Raw genomic sequence first — 21,087 nt, 5'->3', positions numbered from 1 at the left:
AGTGACAAGGCCATGCCTTTAAGCTCTGAGGGCAGAACACTGTCCGCATCTGTTTGCTCTTCCTCCACATGGCCTCATTCTTTACCCTCCACCTTGCCTCTCTGCTGCTGCTGTTCTCTTGGGTAGGTCCCTTGCTCCCAAATACCTCTCCTAATTTGCAGAACGAGAGAGAGAGGGGGAAGGAGAGGGAGTAAAATCCTATCCACGGAAGGCTGCTGAGTTTGCAGCGTAGCATGATAAGGAGACTGGCAGGCTGAAATGCGAGGCGCATTGCAAAATGAGACTCAGGCACTGGCACTGTATTAAATTCAGATTATACTGGACAGAGCTGACATGCCCCCACAATATGTGTCCTAAAACATGGGGAAACAGCAAGCTACCAAACTCCTATCTATCCCCAAAGGCCACTCCTTATTCCAGCTAATAGCAGCTGATGCCCTGTTTCCACAAGGGAGTTCCGTCTGCCTCGGACTGATAAGGGAACAAAACACAGGCATCACATAATGACGGAAATAATTAATTACCAACTCCCTTCTCAGAAAAGCAGCCTTAGTACCTCAGTAACAGGCAGAGACAGAAGTCTTGCTTCTTCAGAAACACGCTCTTCCTTCCATGAGACATTTCCCTCATTTTCTGTGATACTTTCCTTTGTCACAGCTCCGGCAGTGCTCCCACTCCCGCCCTGCTTCCCACCAGACCAGTGCCCACACTTCTGGTTCACAGCACTTTCATTTTGCAGCAGGAGGAAAAAGAACAGTGTTTACCTGTTCTCAGGAATTTCAGTGCTTTATCTTTAATTTCTGGGTCCAGTTGTTTAGTCTTATTCAGGTACTGGAGTATGAAGATGTTTGGTGCAAACTGAACCATGTTCTGTTCACCACAGCCAAAGGGCATCATTAGCAGCTGGTCTAGGTTTTGAAGTGCTGGGCCCATGATGTCCCCTTAAGTTTGAGGTGGAGGGGCAGGAGGAAAAAAAAAGCACAGACATTCAGCAGTATGAAACAAAGGGACTGCTGCCTTACTTAAGCTCTACTGAGATCCTGAAAAATAGCCAGCCCCTCACTGAATGGAGATGATTAAGATTTCTGCTGACCCCTCCTAGGTTAAGCCAGCACAGAAAGGGTTGCACAGCCATGGTTCTGGGAGGAGGGAGGGAATGCAAAGCTTGAGGGGGTCTCAAGAAAGGTGAAGAGGGCTGTCATTCCTGAGTGGGTGTCAAGGAGAGAAAAGAATTACAGAGGCAAACTAGGTGGAAGTCTGCAGGGATGGTTTTGGTTTGCTTAGGTGGATGGCGGTGACAGACTTCACGGGAGATACCCCATCTTGCGCTTTCTTGTCCAGCCACTTGGGGATCACCCAGGATCATTCCTTATGAGAGACCTAAGTATTGAAAAAGATTACTTGATCCACATTTCTGAGGCCAGCATCACATGCCTTACAGTTTGCCTCATGAGGAACTAGGTTGATGCATCATTAAGGCCAAAGCATTGGACAAGCTCTTCCCACTGGAGACCCAAGAGCAGGGAAAGACTTTCTCACCAATCACAGAGAAAGTGGCTCGGCCAGATCCCTCCAGCACTTCTGCAGGCAAAGTCAGGGAGAACTCTTCAGAGACAGTGTTATCTGTGAAGGCAGAACCCAAAAATTTATCCCATGAAAGAAGTAGAACACACAAGTGTAACACCCCAAGGAGACCCAGGTGAGGCTCAGTGTGACATCGAGTCACAGCAGCTGAGGCTTGCAAACAAAAGCCTCAATGAGGAAACTGCCAGGTAGAAGACAGATGTGACCAAACTACTTGGTTGTTCTCCCAGGTGCCACCAGCGCTTGCTCTCTAACAATTTTCCCCCATGTCTGGGCATTTGCAGTAGCCCTGTCCCTTCCCTCCTGCTCTCATGATCAATAGCAGTCAGGGATTTTTGTCCCATACCTGCAGCACAGAGAAAGGTGTTTTGGGTCTTCTCTTGTAGGACACCTCCTGGCTGCAGACGGAGAAAGAGTAGTTCAGATAGGGAAGGTAGGAAAGGAAGTCACCATACCTCAGCAAGCCTGTCTGCTTCCAAGAAGAAGGGGTTAAACTTCCTCTTAGCATCTTGCTAACTGCCTCAGGGGATAACCCACTGTCCCCAGGTGTTCTCCACCCTGAGGTGTGACTAACCTTCACAAGCAAAGGTTTTATCACTGTGTCTCTCTCTCCTTGCGAAGGTGTCACAGCAATCCTGTTACTACACAGATGGTGTGAATCTTCTGCCACGCTGCTCACGGTGACATTCACTTTGCCTGCAGAGAGCACAGGACCACATTGCTGAACACTTGCAGCAGGCAGCTGGATGTGTGAGCATCCAGAGCAGACATGCAGAGGCAGGCAAATTCCACCCCTCCCTCTGCTAGCTGCCACACATCCCTCTGCTCAGCCTCACCCAGTCTGGTGGCTGTCACATTCCACACGAAGGTTTTTGCTTCATTGGCACAGAGGCAGCTGGTGAACTGGCAGCCTGGGCAGGCATCCACCTTCAGTTCTGGGGTCTCTGTGGGGGTGGTGTGTATCTGAGGTGGTGGGGTGTACAAGCACACATTGGCATACAGTTAGTAACAAGCAGTGCACAAAGGAGCAAATATCATGGATCACGAGTGCAAGGTTGTGCTTTGTGGCCCAGATGTCATTATCTAGGGCTCCTGAGAAGCTCATAGCTTGCATTTGGGCTCAAGTTTCCGCTCTGACAGAGGCTGTGTAATTGGGGGAATTCTCACCTGGATGCAGTCCTTGAGGTAGTTGAAGACAGTGGCTTTTAGGCTGAAAGTCTCTCCTTGGATCACAGAGTACGGCAGTGACAGATCCACAAAAAAGGGCTGGAAGACCCTAAGAGTGGTCAGAGGTGACAACCCAAAGCCAGTATCAGCAACACAGAAGGTGTTGGCGTTCCATTCTGTGATGGTGTCAGGTACAGCAACTTGGAGAGACACTTGCCCATTGTCCCTACAGCAGGAAGAGAGAACTTGCTTAGAAGCAGTCAGAAGTTTCCAGAGGGGCTCTCAGGGGAAGGCAGGTAGAGGCTGTTACCAACCCAACAGAGACCAAATCCCAAAGCCAGGTCTCTGGGAAAAGTGTCCGTGGTTTTGGCTTCTTCTTGTCATCAGAGCGAGATACAGAATCACCATGGCCACGGTAGCCATCATGGCTGACTCCTTGGAAAGCAAGTGATACATCAGAAAACAACATATGTAGCTCCAGGTGAAATTAGTTCTTCAGAGGCAATCTAATCCAAACCTTAAATGCTTCATGACACAGAACAAGATCGTACAGACTTGGCATTTCAGTGAGAATCTGACACACGCTGTGTATTTTGGGGGAACACAGCTTTAAGGAGACAGAGTTGGATAGAGTTTAGCCTGAGGCTCAATCTGACAGATCCAGCAAGTTTGGTCTGGATCCAGGGGGAGACAGCATGCTCAAATGGAGTCGCACTCTTTTTAAATGATCTGTGAAAGTGCTTGCGGAGAGCATACTACATTATCTGTGAAAAGCGCAGAACACGGGGACAGCCAATAAAGCACAGACATTTGAGCTTTTAACTGTGATTTATAAATCAGGTCCACTGAACTGAACACAAGCCTTGCTCCTCTCATACACCAACAAGAAACATGAAAGGATGGAAGTCGGCTGTCCCAGCTGCAGGCTGGCCAGAACCGTGAGACGAAAGCCCCTTCAGTCAAGGAGAGGGACATGTCCACTCCTTACCAACAACATTGTCTGTTCCAGAGTACATCTTTTTCTCAAAGCCTGGTAGCATACAGGAAACTGGTTTCTTGATTCTAGTATTGGTTAATATTTTCATGCGCAATTTCTGGGAAAACATTGAAGAGTGCAAATCAATGATAAATAAAAGGGAACCAAGAATGTTGAAAATGTCTGAGAGCAGGTACCATAACAGGGGAGTGGTGTGGTAGCTGGATCACTTTAAGATGCTGCTTGTTTACACACATATGCATAAACTTACAGGCTCAGACTCTGGGCAGTGCACAAAGACTGGAAACCAGCTTCTGAGGAATGCTGAGGCCAATTATTGCTTCTCATAGAAGTAAATTTCAACTAGATCTGTCCTTCATGTGCCCGACCCTAACAATGACCCAGTCAAATGCCATATATTCCATGAAAAAACTTAAGAGAAAAAGTTCTAAACTTTAGGTCTGCATGATTTTGAATGGAAAGATCTGACTGTCTGTTCACAATCAACTGCACTTACACAGGTTAGTACTGGTCTTGGCTTAGAAAACTGATGGGGAACTTGGTCACAACTTAGTATGGATTCTGTTTTTGTCTGAACAAGACTCAAACTCTCAAGGGCTGTGCTTCACAAGGCAGAAACATTGGACTGAATGCACCCTCATGTGCATGGACTGAGAGGAAGACATCATCACACCAAAAAAACGCATGCAATCCTGTGAGCAATCCTTGCTTTGCTTTAGTGGTCTGCAAGTCACTGAGAAGTCTTCTACTTTCTCAAAGAGCCAAAAGCCTTCACGGAGATTATAGGCCGTCACCCTTTCTGAGGAGGCTGTACATGCCCATGGATTTAGTCATATGTTACAGGACAGTCATCCGTTACAAGATCACTATTAATCAAGGTATAGTGGGATCTCCTTTAACTAGCATCCAATGTAATCTAGGAGTAAGCATCTAGAAGACAGCACAGTACTGTGCCTTTGGGGGGAAGCAGGGTCTGTATTTGTACGGTAGAGTTCTGTCAGCCTGAGAAGCCCGTGCAACTCACAATCCATTTTGGGTTGCTTTCAGTGTGTTGTTACTTTCTTCTGCTATTTTGAGGTCCTTTTACCTGCATGTATTTATTTAAACATTCTGCCAGAAGCAGCACATCTTGGGTTCCAGTTAGCAGATGTGTTATTAATCTTTTTCTGGCTATTGGGCTTGTTAGCAGATTACGTTATTTTGTCATTTGTCTTGACAGTTAGCTATAAAACCAAATTGTGAAGGACTTCCTTTTACTAAAATTTCTTTGAGAAGAAGTAAGAAGAGACTCAATGAAACACAGAGTAAACAACTTTACAAATAAAATAATAGCCAAGCAACAATCGGTCAAAATATGGAGAGGTGCTTGGGGTCTTGCTGGGATATCCTTGCCGCTCCCCCTTGGTAGATATGGTAGCCTAAACTAGGTTTGTTCACTTTCACACTGTCTTTTTCTGATCAGGTGGTTTGCACTATGCTTGCTTATAAGTTTAATCTTTCCCCATAGTCCCCAAATGAGTGTGACTACACTGAAGAGCAAGGTACATAGGACTTCTAGCAATGAACATTGGGGCAGCTGAAGTTTGCTAAGACTAAACTCTTGCGGGCATTCTGGAAACTGCTGGCTCAGGAAAAGTTTAGTGGAAGTGTAGACACTCACCTTAAACAGATTAAAGACGTCAGCATCACTTTGATACCATGGTGCTCCCATCCGAGTCTTTTTGTGGAGACTGGGCTGCTGGGGCAGACAAGGGTATGCCTCAAAGTCTTCCAAGTGATAAGGGAACCCTCGTCCTCCAACTGTAAAGCTGTCATCAAAGAGCTCCTTATACAGCTGCAATGGAAGAAGAGAGGTCTTCATAAGGAACTGGCCAACCAGCATGTGTATGGGTCAAATATTTAGGCTGTAGCCCTCTATAATTCTTTGTAAAGCTTTGCAGTCAAGGAAGTTGGCGCTGCCCAGCTTATACTAAAGAACGTGAATCCCAAGGAGTGAATGCAGGCGAGTAGCTTTTAGTCTGCAAGGCGTTCACTTGTGACAGTTCAAGCCTTTTAACTCTAGGATGCAAGATTAGGATAAAAATGCATGATTCAGTCTGAGCAAGGCATTGGCACATCTGACTCACACATTTAATGATGACCACTTTATGTATCTGTTAGTAGATGATGCAAGTGCTCTGTGCTAGAACAGGATTCCTGTAAAACGGAACACCAAATCACACTGTGGGTCCCTACCTACTGGTGCAGGAATTCCCCCTGATTTGGTGAGGCTTCTTTGTAACAACAAACAGTCTGACCTGCTATAACTTCACTTACAACTTTGCATGAGGATATACATGTGTATTATCTCTGGTATACATTGTCGAATTCTGTTAGGATTTTCAATTCTTGCAGTATTTTTGTTCTAAGTCTTAAATTCATTCCCCTGAAATACCCAGCTGCTTTAGGGTAAGTTCCTTCAACTCTTCTAGATTCTCAGAATGCACCTGGATGCCAACAAAATCCTGACCACTTTTTACTGGCCACTGTCTGCACTGTGTGCTGGACCCTATCGACTTCTGAAGAACTGCTCGGGTGCTCAGCCTGATCTGTCATACGGTTATAAATCAGCAGTGTTTGGGGCAGAGGAGTAGGAGGACCCTAGTGGGGAAAACTTCCATTGCAAAGGTTTAGCCTCACTGCCTGGTGGAAGATGGAAATGCGGAGAGACAGGTGGATGTGAGGAAAGCTGCTAAGCGCTTTCCCTGCAAGCAGAAAGCACCAGCATCTCTTTGAAGCTGTTCTCCCTGCCTATCCCTGAAGCACCACGCAGCATCCACCACTCTCCAGGCAGAGACCCACAGTGCAGAGCTGATGCACGAGGAACACGATCACCACATAACTGCTCAGAAGAGGCTGAGGAGGGGGAACACCAGGGCAGCCACCGAACACTGCAGCCATGTCCTGGCACGGACTATGGGCTTCCTCCTGCCAGCGCACGGAGACAGAAAGCAGGCAGACACTACAGGGTGGTCACGGCAGGCTGCACTCACTGTTTTTGCTGTCAGGGTATCATTTTTCTTCAGGAGGACACTCTTGTCAACAGCTTGGACAGAGCACAAGGACCCTGGAGCAGCCTTGAGGTTCAGACTGACTTTCGATCCCGGGACTTCCTCCTTGTGTGAGAAGTCCAGCGCTACCTGCAAAAGCAGACAGGGTCAGGGGCTTAGTGGTAGAGAGTGGGACCCTGTGACTCTTAGGTGTCTAGGCAGCAGAGGAAAAGACAGATATTAAAGTAGGGAAAGGGGCTGAGATGCAAGCAGACCCTTCTAGAAATCCCTTGGGCAGGTTACATGGGCTGCAGTGTGTACAGCCCAGCCAGAATTCCCCTACCACTACACATCCACCACCTTCTGATCCAGAGCTACCAGAGGGAGCTAAGCAGGTAGGCTTCTCTTCTTGTTAGGGAGAACATCAGGGACAGTGTGTTCCCGAGTCAGTCACGGGGAATGGGGGGAGAAAAAGCAGTTTGGGGGGGGTCTGGTTTACTCCTTGGGAAAGGCTTGCCAGTGCTGGGGAGGGTGGGACTAGGAAGTCAGGGAGGAAGGTTATTAATGTTTCCCAGCCAAAAATACTGGGCATCTGGTTTGGATGTGTATCCAGCTTACACCACTTGGCTGAGGATAAAACAGGACCGGGAACCACAGCAGGCCAGAGCACATCAATGATGCTGTCACACTTCTTGTGTTTCTACTCACCTGGTGTCTAAAGCACTCTTCCACTTGAAATTCTTCCACATCAGCCACCACCTCCCCATCCAAGAAGGCTGCATACACTAGAAGCTTGATGTCAGGCAGGAAGTCATTGCCAATAGTCAGAGTCAATGAGAAGGAGCCCTGCAGATCTGCACGAGATAGCAGGAAGGGAGAGAGGGAAAATATTCCATTAAATCAGCTCAATGGGGTAGGACACACAATAAGAATCAAAAGAGGGAATTTAATAACTTCTACCTGCAAATAAGAACATCTTACACAGCCACCATCACAGATTACCAATAAACCCAGGTTTAGATAAACAGGCAAGCTACACAAATTCTATATCTTCTCCAAGGGTACAAGCTAGCAGCAAAGTCATAAGGTTGGATAATAGACCAATTAGACAAGGCAAGAGAAGGACAATCACCTAGAAGGGCACTGAACTGATATGAGAGGAGATAGTGTTGGTCTGATGAGGTGGACCAGCACTAAGAACTCAGTTCAATAGCTCCCACCTGTGGATAACAATAAAACCTGCAGAGATTGACACTGGTGAGTGGTCACAGTTTTCTGGGGTGTGTTATGAGACACTTCATGCATTTCTACTCACTCTCATGCTGGATAATTGGCACACGCTTCTCTCCACTGGAAAGGATCTTGCCTTTTGATATCACCTGAAGAGCAAAGAGAAGAGCCAGTCAAGGGCCTGAATTCTGACAGTATGAGGAGAGTGCAAGAAGAACAAGAGAAGTGAGAAGGACGTCGGACAGTTGTTGTCACAGAAGCTTCTCTGGCAGAACATGACCTAAGAGCTCTGTAGCAGAGATGGTGATTGTATAGGTGGAAGTGGACTTTCAAGTCCAACCACCTAACCAAGAGGTGTTGGTTAGGCAATGAGAATGACCGCTTGCAAAGCTGGAGGTACATCTGAAGCTAAGAACAGCTGCTCTTAAGCCCCGTTGATCTCTGATGTTCACATTACTAGGGTAGGGTACTGTTTGATCGTACGAATGAGCCCAGCTGAGTAACCAAGACACTCGTAACCTCTCAGCTAGGCTGTAGTCACACTTTTGCTTTGGCCTCGCTTGAAAGTGGACTTCATCAAAACATGATTATATACCTCTGGAGCACACTGAGGGCTTGTGCAATTTCAAGCATTTTCCTTAAATATACAGGCCGGGGGAGGTCAGCTGCCCCAGAGATTGCCTCTTAGTTCACAGACAGATTGCCCCAGGTGGAAATCTAGGACATACCTGCTGGGCAGAAAACCAGGCTAGCCCTGCACTGCCACCCATGTGAGCACAGAGAAACGTAGGGTGAATGGCAGGTAACTATCACGCGAGCTTAGGTCAAGGCACTCCTGACAAAGCAAAGCAAAACAAAGCAGCTGGGGGCTAGAAGCAGGTCCAGGAACTGGAGAACAGGAGGAGGTTTGGGCAGAACAGAACTCACAAACTGACTTACTGGCCTTGGAGTAGCTTACCTTCTCCCATGAGTATACATGTGCTGTGTGAAAAGGGTAAAATGCCAGTAAGCATAATCTTGCCCTGAGATTCAGCTGTCTTCTGTGCTCACCAAGTAATAGAAATCAATGTGGCCTGCTTCAGAGCTGACTTTATTCCAGTCAAGGATATAATCCACTTGCACTTCCTGCTCTTGATCACAGGGCATCACATCATCCCTGGCTTTGATCTCAAGGAAACTGTTGCTCTCAGAGTAGAAAGGTTTCAGCCAGTGGAAGTTATCCTCAACTCCTGTGTGACTTTCAGAAGAATCTTGCTCATTGTCATTTCCAAGGTTGTAGGTAGCCTTCAGAGCACAAAAACGTGAGTTGGAAAACATCAGGTAATGCAAGGGATCTTACGTACCAAGTCCTGCCCAACCAAAATTAGGGAACATCACCCTAAACAGACTGGGGTCTTGGGGAAAAGCATCTGGAACAGTAGTTCCGTTCTCTGAGAAATGGATGGCAATAGGAGATCGTACTGCTTGGGCACGGATCCCACATCAGCTGCAGGAATGTAGGTAGTGGGCAGGGGGGTGTACTGCCAGGCTGGTAACAACGAGCTCCAGGTGTAGGATCAGAAATTGTGAGAAGCCGCCAAGTGCTTCAAGGTGTGGTATTGAAAGGGAGGTCAAGACCAGCTATCTGCCAGGCTGAGCCTGGACAAGCTGTGTGCTGCTGCAGGGCAAGGGTAGCCGCTAGAAGTGGAGTTAAACAGAGACAGGTGTCAACTGCCAGTTCTGTTGAGTCACCTCTAACATATCCCAGAGTGGAGAAAGGGGGGACTTCCTCCGAGGAGGTATTCAGATTAACAGATGTTTTTAGTGGAGTCAAAGAAGGTGAGGGGGGATACAAAAGATTAAGATCATGCTCTAGCTCAGGACAGCAGACCACCCTTGGTGACCTTTTGGCTGAACTGTTGCAGCACAGACTCCAACTTCCCTGAGAAGATGGCACTGGAGAGTAATTAAAGATGCTTGTGCAGATATAACCAAGTGAGATCAGGAGCCAGAGGGCTGAACTCCAAAACCTCACATTTGTTCCACTTTTTATTTCTTTCCTCAGTCTACCTTCACTTTATCCTCCTTTTTCTGTGGCTGATGCTCACCTTCAGAGAAACCAGCGTGTTGTTCCAGCTGGTGGTATCCAGTGAGAAGTGAGCTTCTCCATTCTCATCTGTGAGGAATGACAGGTGTGTCTCCTCATCATTGATGTCAACTACTAGGTAGACTGTTTCATTTCTGAGGGGAGACTTGCCACTGTGGCAGAACAACTGCAGAGAAGGCGAGGAAGTTAATACCCTGTTGTGCCACACTCCAAGGCACTGCCAGTGCTTGGTGTTTCTATCACTGGGCTTCCTCAGCCCTTCTAGCTTTCAGACACATTGGAAGGATCCAAATAGAAGTGTGATAAATGCACAAAACCAACAATGTGCATCTGTTTAGGACTAGAAATACATGGTAGCGCAGCCAAATAAGACACCTATATTGGAAGAAAAAGGCAATTTCCTCGGATTCTGAGCTTTTTCTTGGACAATGCTGCAGGATCCTTGATGATCAGAAACAGCCTAATCTCCAGAAATTTGAGTGTTTCTAGCCCCAGTGGGACAGCTGTCCTAGCATCGCTCGGGGAACTTGAGACAGGAGTGACTGCCAGTGAACTGATACACAAGGCTTTAGTGATTTCTGCCAAGCTACCATGTGCATTTGTCCAAAGGGAATGTTATTTCCCTGATGACACCACCCCCATCCCATATGCCTTTTATTGCACAGACTATATTCAGCAGCTACTCCTGGGGAAGTCTCCAGAGACTGCAGCTGGCCAGAATTCCTGTCCAGGAATACACTCGGTTAGGGTGGGGAGAAGAAATTGCTTCTACAGGAGGCTTCACTCATAGCTGCTGGGTAACAGCAGAGCGGCACCTACTTCCCTCAGGATTGTTGCTTTCTGCCTACAGAAGATTCTATCTATGATGTATTCTCAGCAGAGAAGGGATCCATGGGTGTTACCTTCCCTGTGTATGGCAGTCCACGTTTGTAGAATGCATGGAGGTTGATAAACTCTATAGACTTCATTCTCGTCACAATAAGAATTTCAGCTGTATCCATAACCTTTGCTCCTGGGTGGAGAGATGAGAAATCTGTTAAACCCTAGCAGTGCTCTTAGGGAAACAGAAGACAAGAAGATGCTTCAACACTACCTACAATACCTACAACCTCTAGATTTAGGGGACAAAATACTTTTTTTTTTAGGATATTGTAGAGGAATTAGAGGACAGTATGAAAAATTTATTTGTAAAAAGGTTGTGATGATTGTTAAAAACACAAGGTATGAAATATTAAGAAAAAAAAAAGGGGAACTGTAGAGGAATGAAGCTGTGTTAATTAACATTGATAATGTACAGCTGTGGGTCAGATGGAGGAGCAGCAGTGTGGTTTGACCTCTGGAGGAAGGAGATACAGCACAGACAGTAGAATCTGACCAACGGTAAAGCCTTGTTGCAGCCGGCTAGTTTGTTTGTGCTGCAACAGGATATGACTCCCTCAACCTTTCTAGGCCCTTTGCTTTGTGACATGATGCATCATACCTTATAAGTAAACATTTCTCTCCAGTGAAGAGACAGAGAAATTAGATGACTGTATAGTTATAGACAGCTACACTGTAGGTGTCTAAAAGTGGCCTGAAAGACGCCACCCAGACAGTTCAAACAACAGACACCTCTATTTGCCAGAGCTAGGTGCATATTAACACTGATACTGAAACCTACCTCCTTATAGCCAATATTGTGTCAGACTAAAAGGAAGCAGAATATCATTCCTCACAGCTGGAATGTGCATAAGCAGCCCTGCCTCAGGCTTAGGAAAAGAGAAGGCAGGAGACTGCGGGTAGGGACTACCTGTCAGGATGGTGCACTACAATTAGCAAGGACTGCAAGGGCTTGTTGCAGACTTTTCCATGGCTAGCCAGGGCTTTGCAACTGGCTGAGAAACAACTTGGTGTCCAGGCAATCGCTAAAAAGTTATATGTGTGCTAGTGGAGATGAGGGGCGGAGAGGATTAAGAAAGTTTGGTAATAATAGATGGAAGAGGTACTAGAATAGACACTGCCATTGTGGCAGAAGACTTGGGAACCCTCAAGTTACTTTTGAAAAAGGAATTTGACTGCCACAGAAAGGCCAAAGAAGTTGCCTCCAGGGAGGAGAACACTTCACATGTTTTGCAGTACCTGTTCCATCTTCCACTACTTCTCCTATCGCAATTATGTAGCTGTCAGTCTCACTTAATTCCAGAGTCTCTGTCTTTATGGTAAAAGTAGTGCAGCCATCCTTGTTTGTCTGCAGAAAGAGAGATGTGAACAGAGAGAAAGATAAACTGTTCCATAGATGCTGGGCAATCCTAAAGAAGTATTTCCAAATATCTGTGGAACAGATGGAATCTCAAAAAGCTGTAACTGCAGAAACCCATCATAGATTCCTTAGCCAGAGAAGAAAATCAACATGCTTGGATTAAACTGTCTCTGAAAAAGTGGCAGAAAAAAAAAAAAAAGTGTTTCAGGTAAATCACATAAGGGTTAATTATGTCACAGACAAACCCAGGAGACTGGATTAAGCCCAGATCCTGCAGCTGAAAGAGCTTGAATGTCGTTACCTGAGCTAAAGGTAACCTCCTCCCTGAGACTATATGGTCGTGATGAATAAAGCCTGCCAGTGTGGCTTCTCAGCCATGGCCATCTCTGTGATGAGGCCGTGTTAAACAAGGGCATCCAGCCAGTTACAGACTGCAAGAGCTTTCCCGAGCATTAAGGCAGAGACAGGGTACAGCCAGCCTGCCAGAGAGGGGAGGTGGACCAAGTGTTTCTAGTTGTGCCTGTTAAGTTCTCCACAGAACCTTGCAGGGTCTCTTACATGCCATGTGAGAGGGAGCTGGCGTTCAGCTGGTGTTTTGCACTGCTAAGACAGTGCAGCATTCCAGCTGGAGACACTTTGCTACTGGGTGCGTTTTAAAAGATGGAGAGATCCAGCTGGATTTTTATATTCTGGCTTGTTGCTGACTGGTCTGACATTTAGGAATATTTTCTTGTGACTTTCAGGCTGAAAGAGCTGCCTCTGAAAGCCATGGAAAAAAACAAGTGTGGAACTTAACCACACATGTATAATGAATGCAAATGTGCAGAAAGCATAACCAGCATTGGACATGATCTCAGACAGGACACTAGCAAGCTTAAGGTGATCCGTTAACTGGATACAGCAAGAAACAGGGCATTAAGCCACAGACAATTTGATACTCCGATAGCCTGTTTATTGGTGGGAGTGGTCACAGGACTGACTAGACCAGTGATCTGATACAATATGAAACAGATCCTTGGGAAAGGATCTGTAATTAAATTACTTACACCGAGCTTACACCTTCTCCTGAAACCTTGAGTCAGATATGGGCAGCTAGAGCAGTAATTCAAGCAATAGAGTCACAGGAAGAGGAATCAATAGTCTGATGAGGTCTAGCAAGTGGGAAGACAGCAGACTAAACAGGTGAGTGTACATCAGAGGTGCATCAAGGCAGGTTAAGGGGACAGACATGCATTTTCAGCAGGCTATACTTTCTACTCTTCTATTTGTTCACCTACCTGGTTGTTTTGTTTCCTTATCTCCATATAATTTGTTAAATTGCCTTCCAAGATCTGGGATAATGTGATAAAAGTAATACTTGTTTTCCCTTGAATGGGCTTCCCATAGGTATACCTGTGTCAAAAGGGGAGAAACGTTCACCTGAAGACTGGCCACTTCAACAGAGATACAGATCCAGTCCACCCCCACCCTCACTGCAGGGAAGTGGAGCCTGCAAGAGCTTTGTACCTTGTTTGCTCAGGAACTCCAGCTTGTCTCTTAAGCTCAGTTTGCATCCCTCTCCGCCCACTACACCCAGCATCCTAAGCATCCTTCAGCCTCACAATAAATGACCAAGTGCGAGAAGAAGCCCATTCCAGAGAGTGATCCGTCTCCCCCAGCCACAGGGCAGTGCACAAACATCATACTGGAAGGTCGCTTCTCAGCTGTGGACCATCTGAAGGCGATTGTGGAGCTGAAGGCCAAAGATCACAACAGTATCATATACTCACTTGCCACAGACCTTCAGCTGAAACTCCTTATCTGCTGTAGCAATAAATGGAGGGTGCTCAATCTTTATTTCAAATTTTTTCAACACTGCGTAGAAGAGAGGAAGATAAGGATGGAGGGAAAAAACACTGAGTATGGAGTCCAGATGGGGGGAAAGACAGTAACGACCCCAGTTATTCATCACCGTGCTGCAATGGGGATTACTCCCTTCAGCCATACCTCCCTCTATTTGCTGCTACAATTGCACGTAGGACTGTTTTCTACTTCAGCTCCGTCAAGCATAAACATTTTAAGTGACACAGGGTTTTGTCCTTACCCACGTCACTGCAACTGAATGGGACTAAGATGTGATGCTGCTTCCTCTTACAGCGGCAGACCGGGGCAAATAGTAAACCTAGCTTAGAAGAGGGCGGCAATGCGCAGCAGAAAGCGCTTGTCACAGGTCCCAGTCACAACTAGAATGAGTTGTCAGACCACAGCCTCTCCTTTGTACCCTGTGCAGCTGCAGAACCTCCAGCCCAGCATGAGATGTGCACACAGACCCACCAATCCCTGTCCCCAGACTGCTGTTGTCCCAGGGCAAAAAGTCTGATGAACGTGGCTGCATCGCCCTGCTCTCTTCTCCAGCTACCCACACTGATTTTCTCCCACCTCTGTTGTCCAAGTCTCACCGTATTCTTCAACACTGAAGGTTTTCTGAGCCATGTATGGTTGCACTGAGATGGCGTACTCCCCGAGGGGTGCTTCAGAGGCCAGGGGGAAGGACAGATCCACAATGCCATGTCTTGGCTTTACATTCGGCCACTCAGCAATACGGTTATATTCAGGATCCTATTTGAGGAAGGACATGCAGAGCCACCAAGTCACAGTGGGAACACGGGTACCTGGCAGGTCCAGACATACTCGGGCACAAGAAGGCACTACGAGGATGAGTAGTAGTAGAGAGGATGCCAGATCACCAGCACATATTCCTTCTCCTCCCTCCAGTATTGTTTTACTGAACTTTGGAATTGCAAAGGTTGCCAAGAACAGTAAAGCTACTGGGAAGTGGTAACATCATGGGAAGGAGATGCAGCTGTGCCGCATCTGCTGAGCACTTAGCCTTGTGCTCTGTGCAGACAAGGCGTTGGGCAAAGCTTCATTACTGTCCTGCCTCTGTCTCAGCTATGTGCATCACAGAGGTGCTGGTTTGAATGAAAAACCCAGGCTGACCAGGTAGAAAAGACTTCAGCTGAACCTGAGCCAGAACCAGAAGCTTATGAGGTTACATCTGTGGCACAACTCTGTCCAGGAATGAAAAGGCACAGTAGGAGACAGACATCTCCCTTTGGTCAGTTCTTTGTCACTTACCTGCAGCCATATCTGGGAATACTGTAAAAACAAGAGGAAAAAAAAGCTGAGTTTTGTATAGAGCAAAACAGCATTCATGTGAACCAGTATTAATAATGCTGCCTGATGTGAGCCCCTGACCAAAAATTTCTGCCCCACCCAGACCCCACGTTAGGTCTCCTCCTCCTTCTGTACTAGCTTACACTGCAATCAGTGGATGAGTGGGTTTTCCTCTCAAAGATCATTTGTTCTTATGGCTTAACAGGCATGAAGGGAGATGAGGCTCTTTCATGAGCTTCAGTGTATCTCATGCTGAGGCTCCTACTTCCAGGAATGCACAGGGTGATACTCACCTCATTTTCCATGACCTTAAGGTCCTCATTGAGGTTCACAATTCGAAATTTCACTGGAGATACAAAGAAAAGGATAGTAAAGCAGTCTGCCTACAACATGTCCTTGCACAAATCTGCTTCTCCTTTTCTGTGCTCCAATATTCATGTCTCTTTGTTTACCTCAAAGGTATTCAGGTCTCTCCCCAAACAGCCCTCCCCAATATCTCCCACCCAGGAGGATTTTGTCTGGGAGGTTTATATGCAGCTGTGGGCTTTAGAAACTTGCTGCCTCTACCTGGGAAGATTACAATGATCTGCTAAACAGTGGGGTTGGTCTGTCTGCAGTTTGTTCATGTTGTGAAGACTGTGGAGTACCTCTGTATTTCTACAGCTTGGAATGTCGCTCCAGGCTTTACTCAAATATTAACAACAGTCTCCGAAAAACAACAAGAGATTGTCCCATGTCCCGGAGAGTCTTGGCTTTTCTTTTAGGTCTCACTAGAGATACTTAACCAAAACAAGACCCAGGAGCAGCAGGCTGGACATTTGGTGCAGCACAACTCAGAGATGTCACATCTTGACTCACACTGTTCCTGGATGACAGACATCTAAACACAGATGTTCCTGGAAACATCTCATAATAGATCTGCTTTCTTCCATCTCCAACAAGCTTAACTTTTTGCACTTGGTGAAACCTTCCCCCCAGATGTAGCTCCAACCTTGACCCTTCCCTCCCCATTCCTTTATGCCACCTTCTTGCCTTACCTGTTTCTCCAGGTTTGTATAAGCCCTTGTCTGTCTGTACCAGAATTACATTCTTCTGGGGCATGACCAGAACCTTCTTGCGACCCTCAAAGAGCACATTGTCCCCACTGTGGATCAGGACATGCAAAAAAACCACCTCCTCTGGCTGTCAGGTTAAAAAAAAAAGAACAAAAAAAAAAAAAAAACAACTGTCTGAAACTACAGGTAGCTCAAAGGAGAAACAGAGGCATCTCCTACCAAAACCTCTGACTTTCCACTTCTCCCTTCCCCTCCTTTGATTTAGCTGTCTCCCTAGTTATAGTCTTCTTTGTGCTCCCCAGTTTCCTCCTCTTTTCTTTGCCTCTCTTCCTGTCATGTTTGCCACTTTCCACATTTTTCTCCCCTTCACTATCTTTCCCATCCTGCATCTCCAACATTAACATGGCTCAGACACAAGAAAGGCTGAATCCCTCTAGTTTGTAAGAGGATAGGCAGCCAAGAGAGGTGTCTTACGTGTGATGTAGAATCATCTCTTTCCCTGGGAATGAACTCTGGCACCTAGGTTGATTGATAAAAGAAAATGGAAAACAAATTCATCAGAGACTTTACATCTTAACCCAGATACAAGACATCATCTCACTGTTAAAAAAATCCCTGAACTTCAGAGTCCAAATTCCACCATATGACTGTCTCTAACCAGCTTGTCATTATAGGGAAAAGTAGCCACTGCCTGACTTTTGTACATGAACCTAAGAGCGAACCAACCGACACATCATTCTCCCACTTCACATAAATGTGAGACTTTTAGGAAACCAAGAAAAAAACATAGGGAAGTGAGATCTGGAGCTGACCAAGACTGTAATGGGAGATGAGTTACCAGGCAAACCCAGGACATCTCAGTATCAGAAGGACCAAGATCACCAGCGGAAAGGCTCTTTTTGCCAACAGCAGATTTCCCTGGCTTTCCAAAGCCAGGACTTGTTCTCTCCTGAGGGCCGGCACCAAACAGTTAATAACTGTCTTTTTGATGCAGGAACCAGAAGTGACTTGTATTGTGCTGAATCTGCAGGACAATGACAATCAGGGCCTAGGCACAGTGACTTTGTATGGTGCTGAGGAAGACAGAGGCAGTTTGTATACCCTCAGCACCAGACACATCTCCATGGCTCTCCAGAAATGTAACTGAAGGTCCTGTAGTCATGCCCCAGCCTCAGTGTGTCTAATTAAGCTAACTAGAGCAGCAAAGGAATTCAAGCCGCCCAAGAAATGTCCAGACTGCCTAGGTGAAATTCAATTCATTGTGGGTCCAGTGCCATCACCATCCAACATAGCCAAATTAAAGCAAGCTCAATGCAATCAAAGTATGCAGGCTGCAGCTACGCTTTGCAATATAGATGCAGCTTTAGAACAGCCTAGTCCTCTTGGAGCAGAGGGAAAGCCTTCTGAGGAAACGAGGATGAAAAGAATATATTCCCAATGCATTGACTTGCACTCTCATATACAAGCATTTTCAGGGACTAAACACTGATTAAACTGAAAGTCAATGTTTCCTAACAGGCCTCAAGTAGGACGAAATGAGCTGTTATGGATCAAAAGAAGAGGGTTTTATCCACACAGGAAAGATTCCCCACTTTGCTAGGCTCCAGGACACCGCTGGTTCTTGCCTGGCACTGTTTTTTGCAACCCACAGCAAGGCAAAGGACGCTGCACCCAGAAAAGTACTGGACTCCTGTCTGAAGTGAAGGTGAAAGTATCTGCTGTCAAATCAGCAGCCACAGCTACACTCACCTGGAAGGTGATGCACTGAAAAGTGCCTGGCCTCTCCACATCGTGTTCCACCAGTGTGTGATTCTGAGTTGTCATCTGCAAGGTGACAGCCAGGTGGACATCCTCAGTTAGGGAGCTGAGGTGAATGCAGAGCTTCTCCTTTTGGGAATGGGGAATGACAGCAGGGAACACCACAATATAGTGACTAGAAGAGAGCAGGTGTTTGAAAACAATTCAGAGGCTGAGGTGGGCAAGCCAGAATCCATCTCTGCTGCTTTCATGAAGAGGCAGACCAAGGGTCAGAAGTGTCTGGAGGCCTGCAGTGGAGGAGCTATAGTGCAGCTCCCTTTCCATACCAAAAAGCAGCAACATGCCCAGTGTGGAACTAGAGAGCTCCTGATACCTGTCACCACCTCGCCACCAGCCAGGACACAACTGCCCATTGTGCAATACTCCAACTGCAAGTACACAGAGCAAGGCTGTGTAAGGAATGAAACAGAAGACTCAGTGGCTGAAGCGTAAGGCTTCAGTCCTCCCACCAGACTTCACCCCCATCAGCACAGGATGAACAGAGGCAAATCTTGTGGCTTCTGCAGCTTCGTGGTGCATGCAGTGCAGTGCCTGGACAAGGAGATACCAGGGGCTTCACCTGCAGTGGTGCTGGACACCCAGTGCTACAACAGGACTCAGCAGGAGCTCTTCTGCTCAGCCTCCTTAAGAACAAGGCCCCCACTGTTCAGCTCTGTGATGCTAAACAGTGCAGCACCAGCCTTCAACCACAGTCCTTTCCATCAACCCCCCCAGAAGCAAAAGGAGATAAGCTCACGGTTCCAGGCTTGCTGCAGCTGCAACTGGGAATAGGGTCAGGGCTAAGAGGAGCACTGGTGCTCCCATTGCTTGGGCTGGGACAGGCAGCTCACAAGATCCACACAGGAGTACAGAATTGCCTGTAACAATGGGCTGGAGCAATCCTAAATACCCTCGTCAGATGCTCCTAAGTCCAAAGCAGGGGGGAGTCAATACATGGAGGTAGTATCTCTTCTAGGCTAATGACATCAGCTAATATTTACTTGCTTCCACCAACAGCAGAGTAAAGGCCACACAGCACAGCTGTCCACCCACATCTACATTGAGATGGTATTCCAAGCCATGGGGTGCCAGAGCACTGTGGGGTGGAGACATGGTGTGGGTGACCTCTAACTGAGGCTAAAGGGGACTTGAGAGAAAAACTCCTCTCAGCTGTGGCTGGTTTGGGTCCTGACTGTAGCATCCAATGACAGCCAAAGCTGCACACCAGCTACTGTCCTCAGCTTGTAAAAGCAACTTCAGTACTCTCTTTGTGCATAGAATCAAAGAATCATTTAGGTTGGAAAAGACCTTTGAGATCATAAAGTCCAACTATTAACTTGGGAGTGTCAAGTCCACCACTAAACCATGTCACCAAGCACCGCATCTATGCTTTTTTTTGTATCTCCAGGGATGGTGATTCCACCACCTCCCTGGGCAGCCTGTTCCAGCACTTGACCACCCTTTCAGCGAAGACATCTTTCCTAATATCCAGTCTAAACCTCCCCTGGCCCAGCTTGAGGCTCTTTCCTCTTGTCCTGTCACTTGTTAGGAGACATTAGTGATTAATTAGCATCATTAGTGATCTTCCCCTCATCCAGTATTTAATCAGAGCTTGGAGTAAAAACCTCTCAATTTACCTCCATTCCCAGTATCACTACCTTTGTCCACCCAACCATCCAGCTATGTCTGGTCCTCCTGGATATAGAACCTTCTCCAGAGCTGCTCCTGCCACCTACTGCCAGCTCCCCTGGTAGTTCCACTGTAAGGCCTTTACAAATAAAGCAACACATATTTTAGCAAATCTCTACTTTGCACACCCACCCCAAGCCAGGTGTTTGGTCTCCTGCCAGCTTTCTCCAGCCATAAGGTAGGTCTACACTGACACCATCACCCATGTCCTCCAGACTCTCCTCAGGCCCTGAAACCTTTTCCTTCCTTTTCCAGGGTGGCAGCAGTGAAGTGAACAGGGCTTGGGCTTATCTGCCCTGTAGTTATGGCCTCTTTTGAAGGTGGGTGTCCTCACCCTGCCCTGGCCCCAGCTGTGTTTTTGCAGAGCATAACCAAAGGTTCATAATATAGAATGAATTTGCCATCCACCCACTCTTTGCTCCCAGCTGAAGCAATCCCCTGGATTTACTTTGGCACAGTCCCTGCATGTGTGCTTAGCATCCACTCTCTTAGTGCACAGTCTGATGTAAGAGGAACACACTAGCCTTTAACCTGGCGCTGGTATTGCAGATAATCTGCAAGTTTAAAGCACTGTATGTCACTGATCTGGGAGCAGATTTGATTCTCTGAAATCAAAAGGGGTTTGAGTTCAAGTTTAAACTAGCGGGACAAAAAACAATCTGAGTTCTGTCTGATTGCAGAAACACTCCCCGTGGCTCTGCATGTCTGAATGGTCATCAGTTTGGCTGCCCCTGAAGTTAAGTGGGGTAAGACAGCTGTGTGTGAAGCTCTGGGCTAGTCTGGTTGGAGGCTGCAGGGCAGGAGTGAAATTTCAGTAAGTAAATAGTATGTAAAAAGTTCTCCAGAAGAACCCTGAGGTGAAATCCACTCACATTGCAAAGAATGAATTTGTCCCAGGATGTTTCTAAATAAATCCTGATAAAAACACCTTTATAAAAATTGGGCCCTTGTACCAAATACAGTAAGTGAGCACTCCTGCTGCCATCAGCTGTGCTGCATAAGGCAGAGCAAGACACCTCATGGAGAAATCAAATCAACAAGCCTTACAAAGCCTCCAA

General features: G+C 46.7%; 1 protein-coding gene across 8 annotated transcripts in view; it reads right to left on the bottom strand.

The window, feature by feature from the left end:
* Positions 1-20,250, bottom strand: part of LOC121088657 (alpha-2-macroglobulin-like protein 1) — a 32,958-nt gene extending 12,708 nt beyond the window's left edge. For 6 of the 8 annotated variants that reach the window (XM_040595068.1, XM_040595069.1, XM_040595065.1 and 3 more), the window contains exons 1-25: positions 20,162-20,250; positions 18,293-18,476; positions 17,018-17,062; positions 16,526-16,670; positions 15,782-15,834; positions 15,450-15,470; positions 14,771-14,930; positions 14,102-14,186; positions 13,610-13,724; positions 12,212-12,320; positions 10,996-11,105; positions 10,095-10,259; positions 9,058-9,291; positions 8,093-8,156; positions 7,486-7,631; positions 6,781-6,927; positions 5,409-5,582; positions 3,740-3,845; positions 3,066-3,186; positions 2,752-2,977; positions 2,421-2,547; positions 2,159-2,280; positions 1,931-1,982; positions 1,540-1,623; positions 765-941 (exon numbers count right to left, since the gene is read on the bottom strand). In XM_040595068.1, the coding sequence (XP_040451002.1) occupies positions 765-941; positions 1,540-1,623; positions 1,931-1,982; positions 2,159-2,280; positions 2,421-2,547; positions 2,752-2,977; positions 3,066-3,186; positions 3,740-3,845; positions 5,409-5,582; positions 6,781-6,927; positions 7,486-7,631; positions 8,093-8,156; positions 9,058-9,291; positions 10,095-10,259; positions 10,996-11,105; positions 12,212-12,320; positions 13,610-13,724; positions 14,102-14,186; positions 14,771-14,930; positions 15,450-15,470; positions 15,782-15,834; positions 16,526-16,670; positions 17,018-17,062; positions 18,293-18,476; positions 20,162-20,235 (3,046 nt within the window). In that variant the 5' untranslated portion in view covers positions 20,236-20,250. Of the gene's footprint in view, positions 1-764; positions 942-1,539; positions 1,624-1,930; positions 1,983-2,158; positions 2,281-2,420; positions 2,548-2,751; positions 2,978-3,065; positions 3,187-3,739; positions 3,846-5,408; positions 5,583-6,780; positions 6,928-7,485; positions 7,632-8,092; positions 8,157-9,057; positions 9,292-10,094; positions 10,260-10,995; positions 11,106-12,211; positions 12,321-13,609; positions 13,725-14,101; positions 14,187-14,770; positions 14,931-15,449; positions 15,471-15,781; positions 15,835-16,525; positions 16,671-17,017; positions 17,063-18,292; positions 18,477-19,097; positions 19,255-20,161 lie in introns of those variants that run through there. The other 2 variants (XM_040595073.1, XM_040595067.1) reach the window with 1 other exon arrangement.
* Positions 20,251-21,087: the final 837 nt, after the last annotated feature.

The sequence above is a fragment of the Falco naumanni genome, chromosome 5, assembly GCF_017639655.2.
Source record: "Falco naumanni isolate bFalNau1 chromosome 5, bFalNau1.pat, whole genome shotgun sequence".
Classification (NCBI taxonomy): Eukaryota; Metazoa; Chordata; class Aves; order Falconiformes; family Falconidae; genus Falco; species Falco naumanni.
Note: the sequence above shows the minus strand (reverse complement) of the source record. Positions and strands in the feature narration are given on the sequence as shown.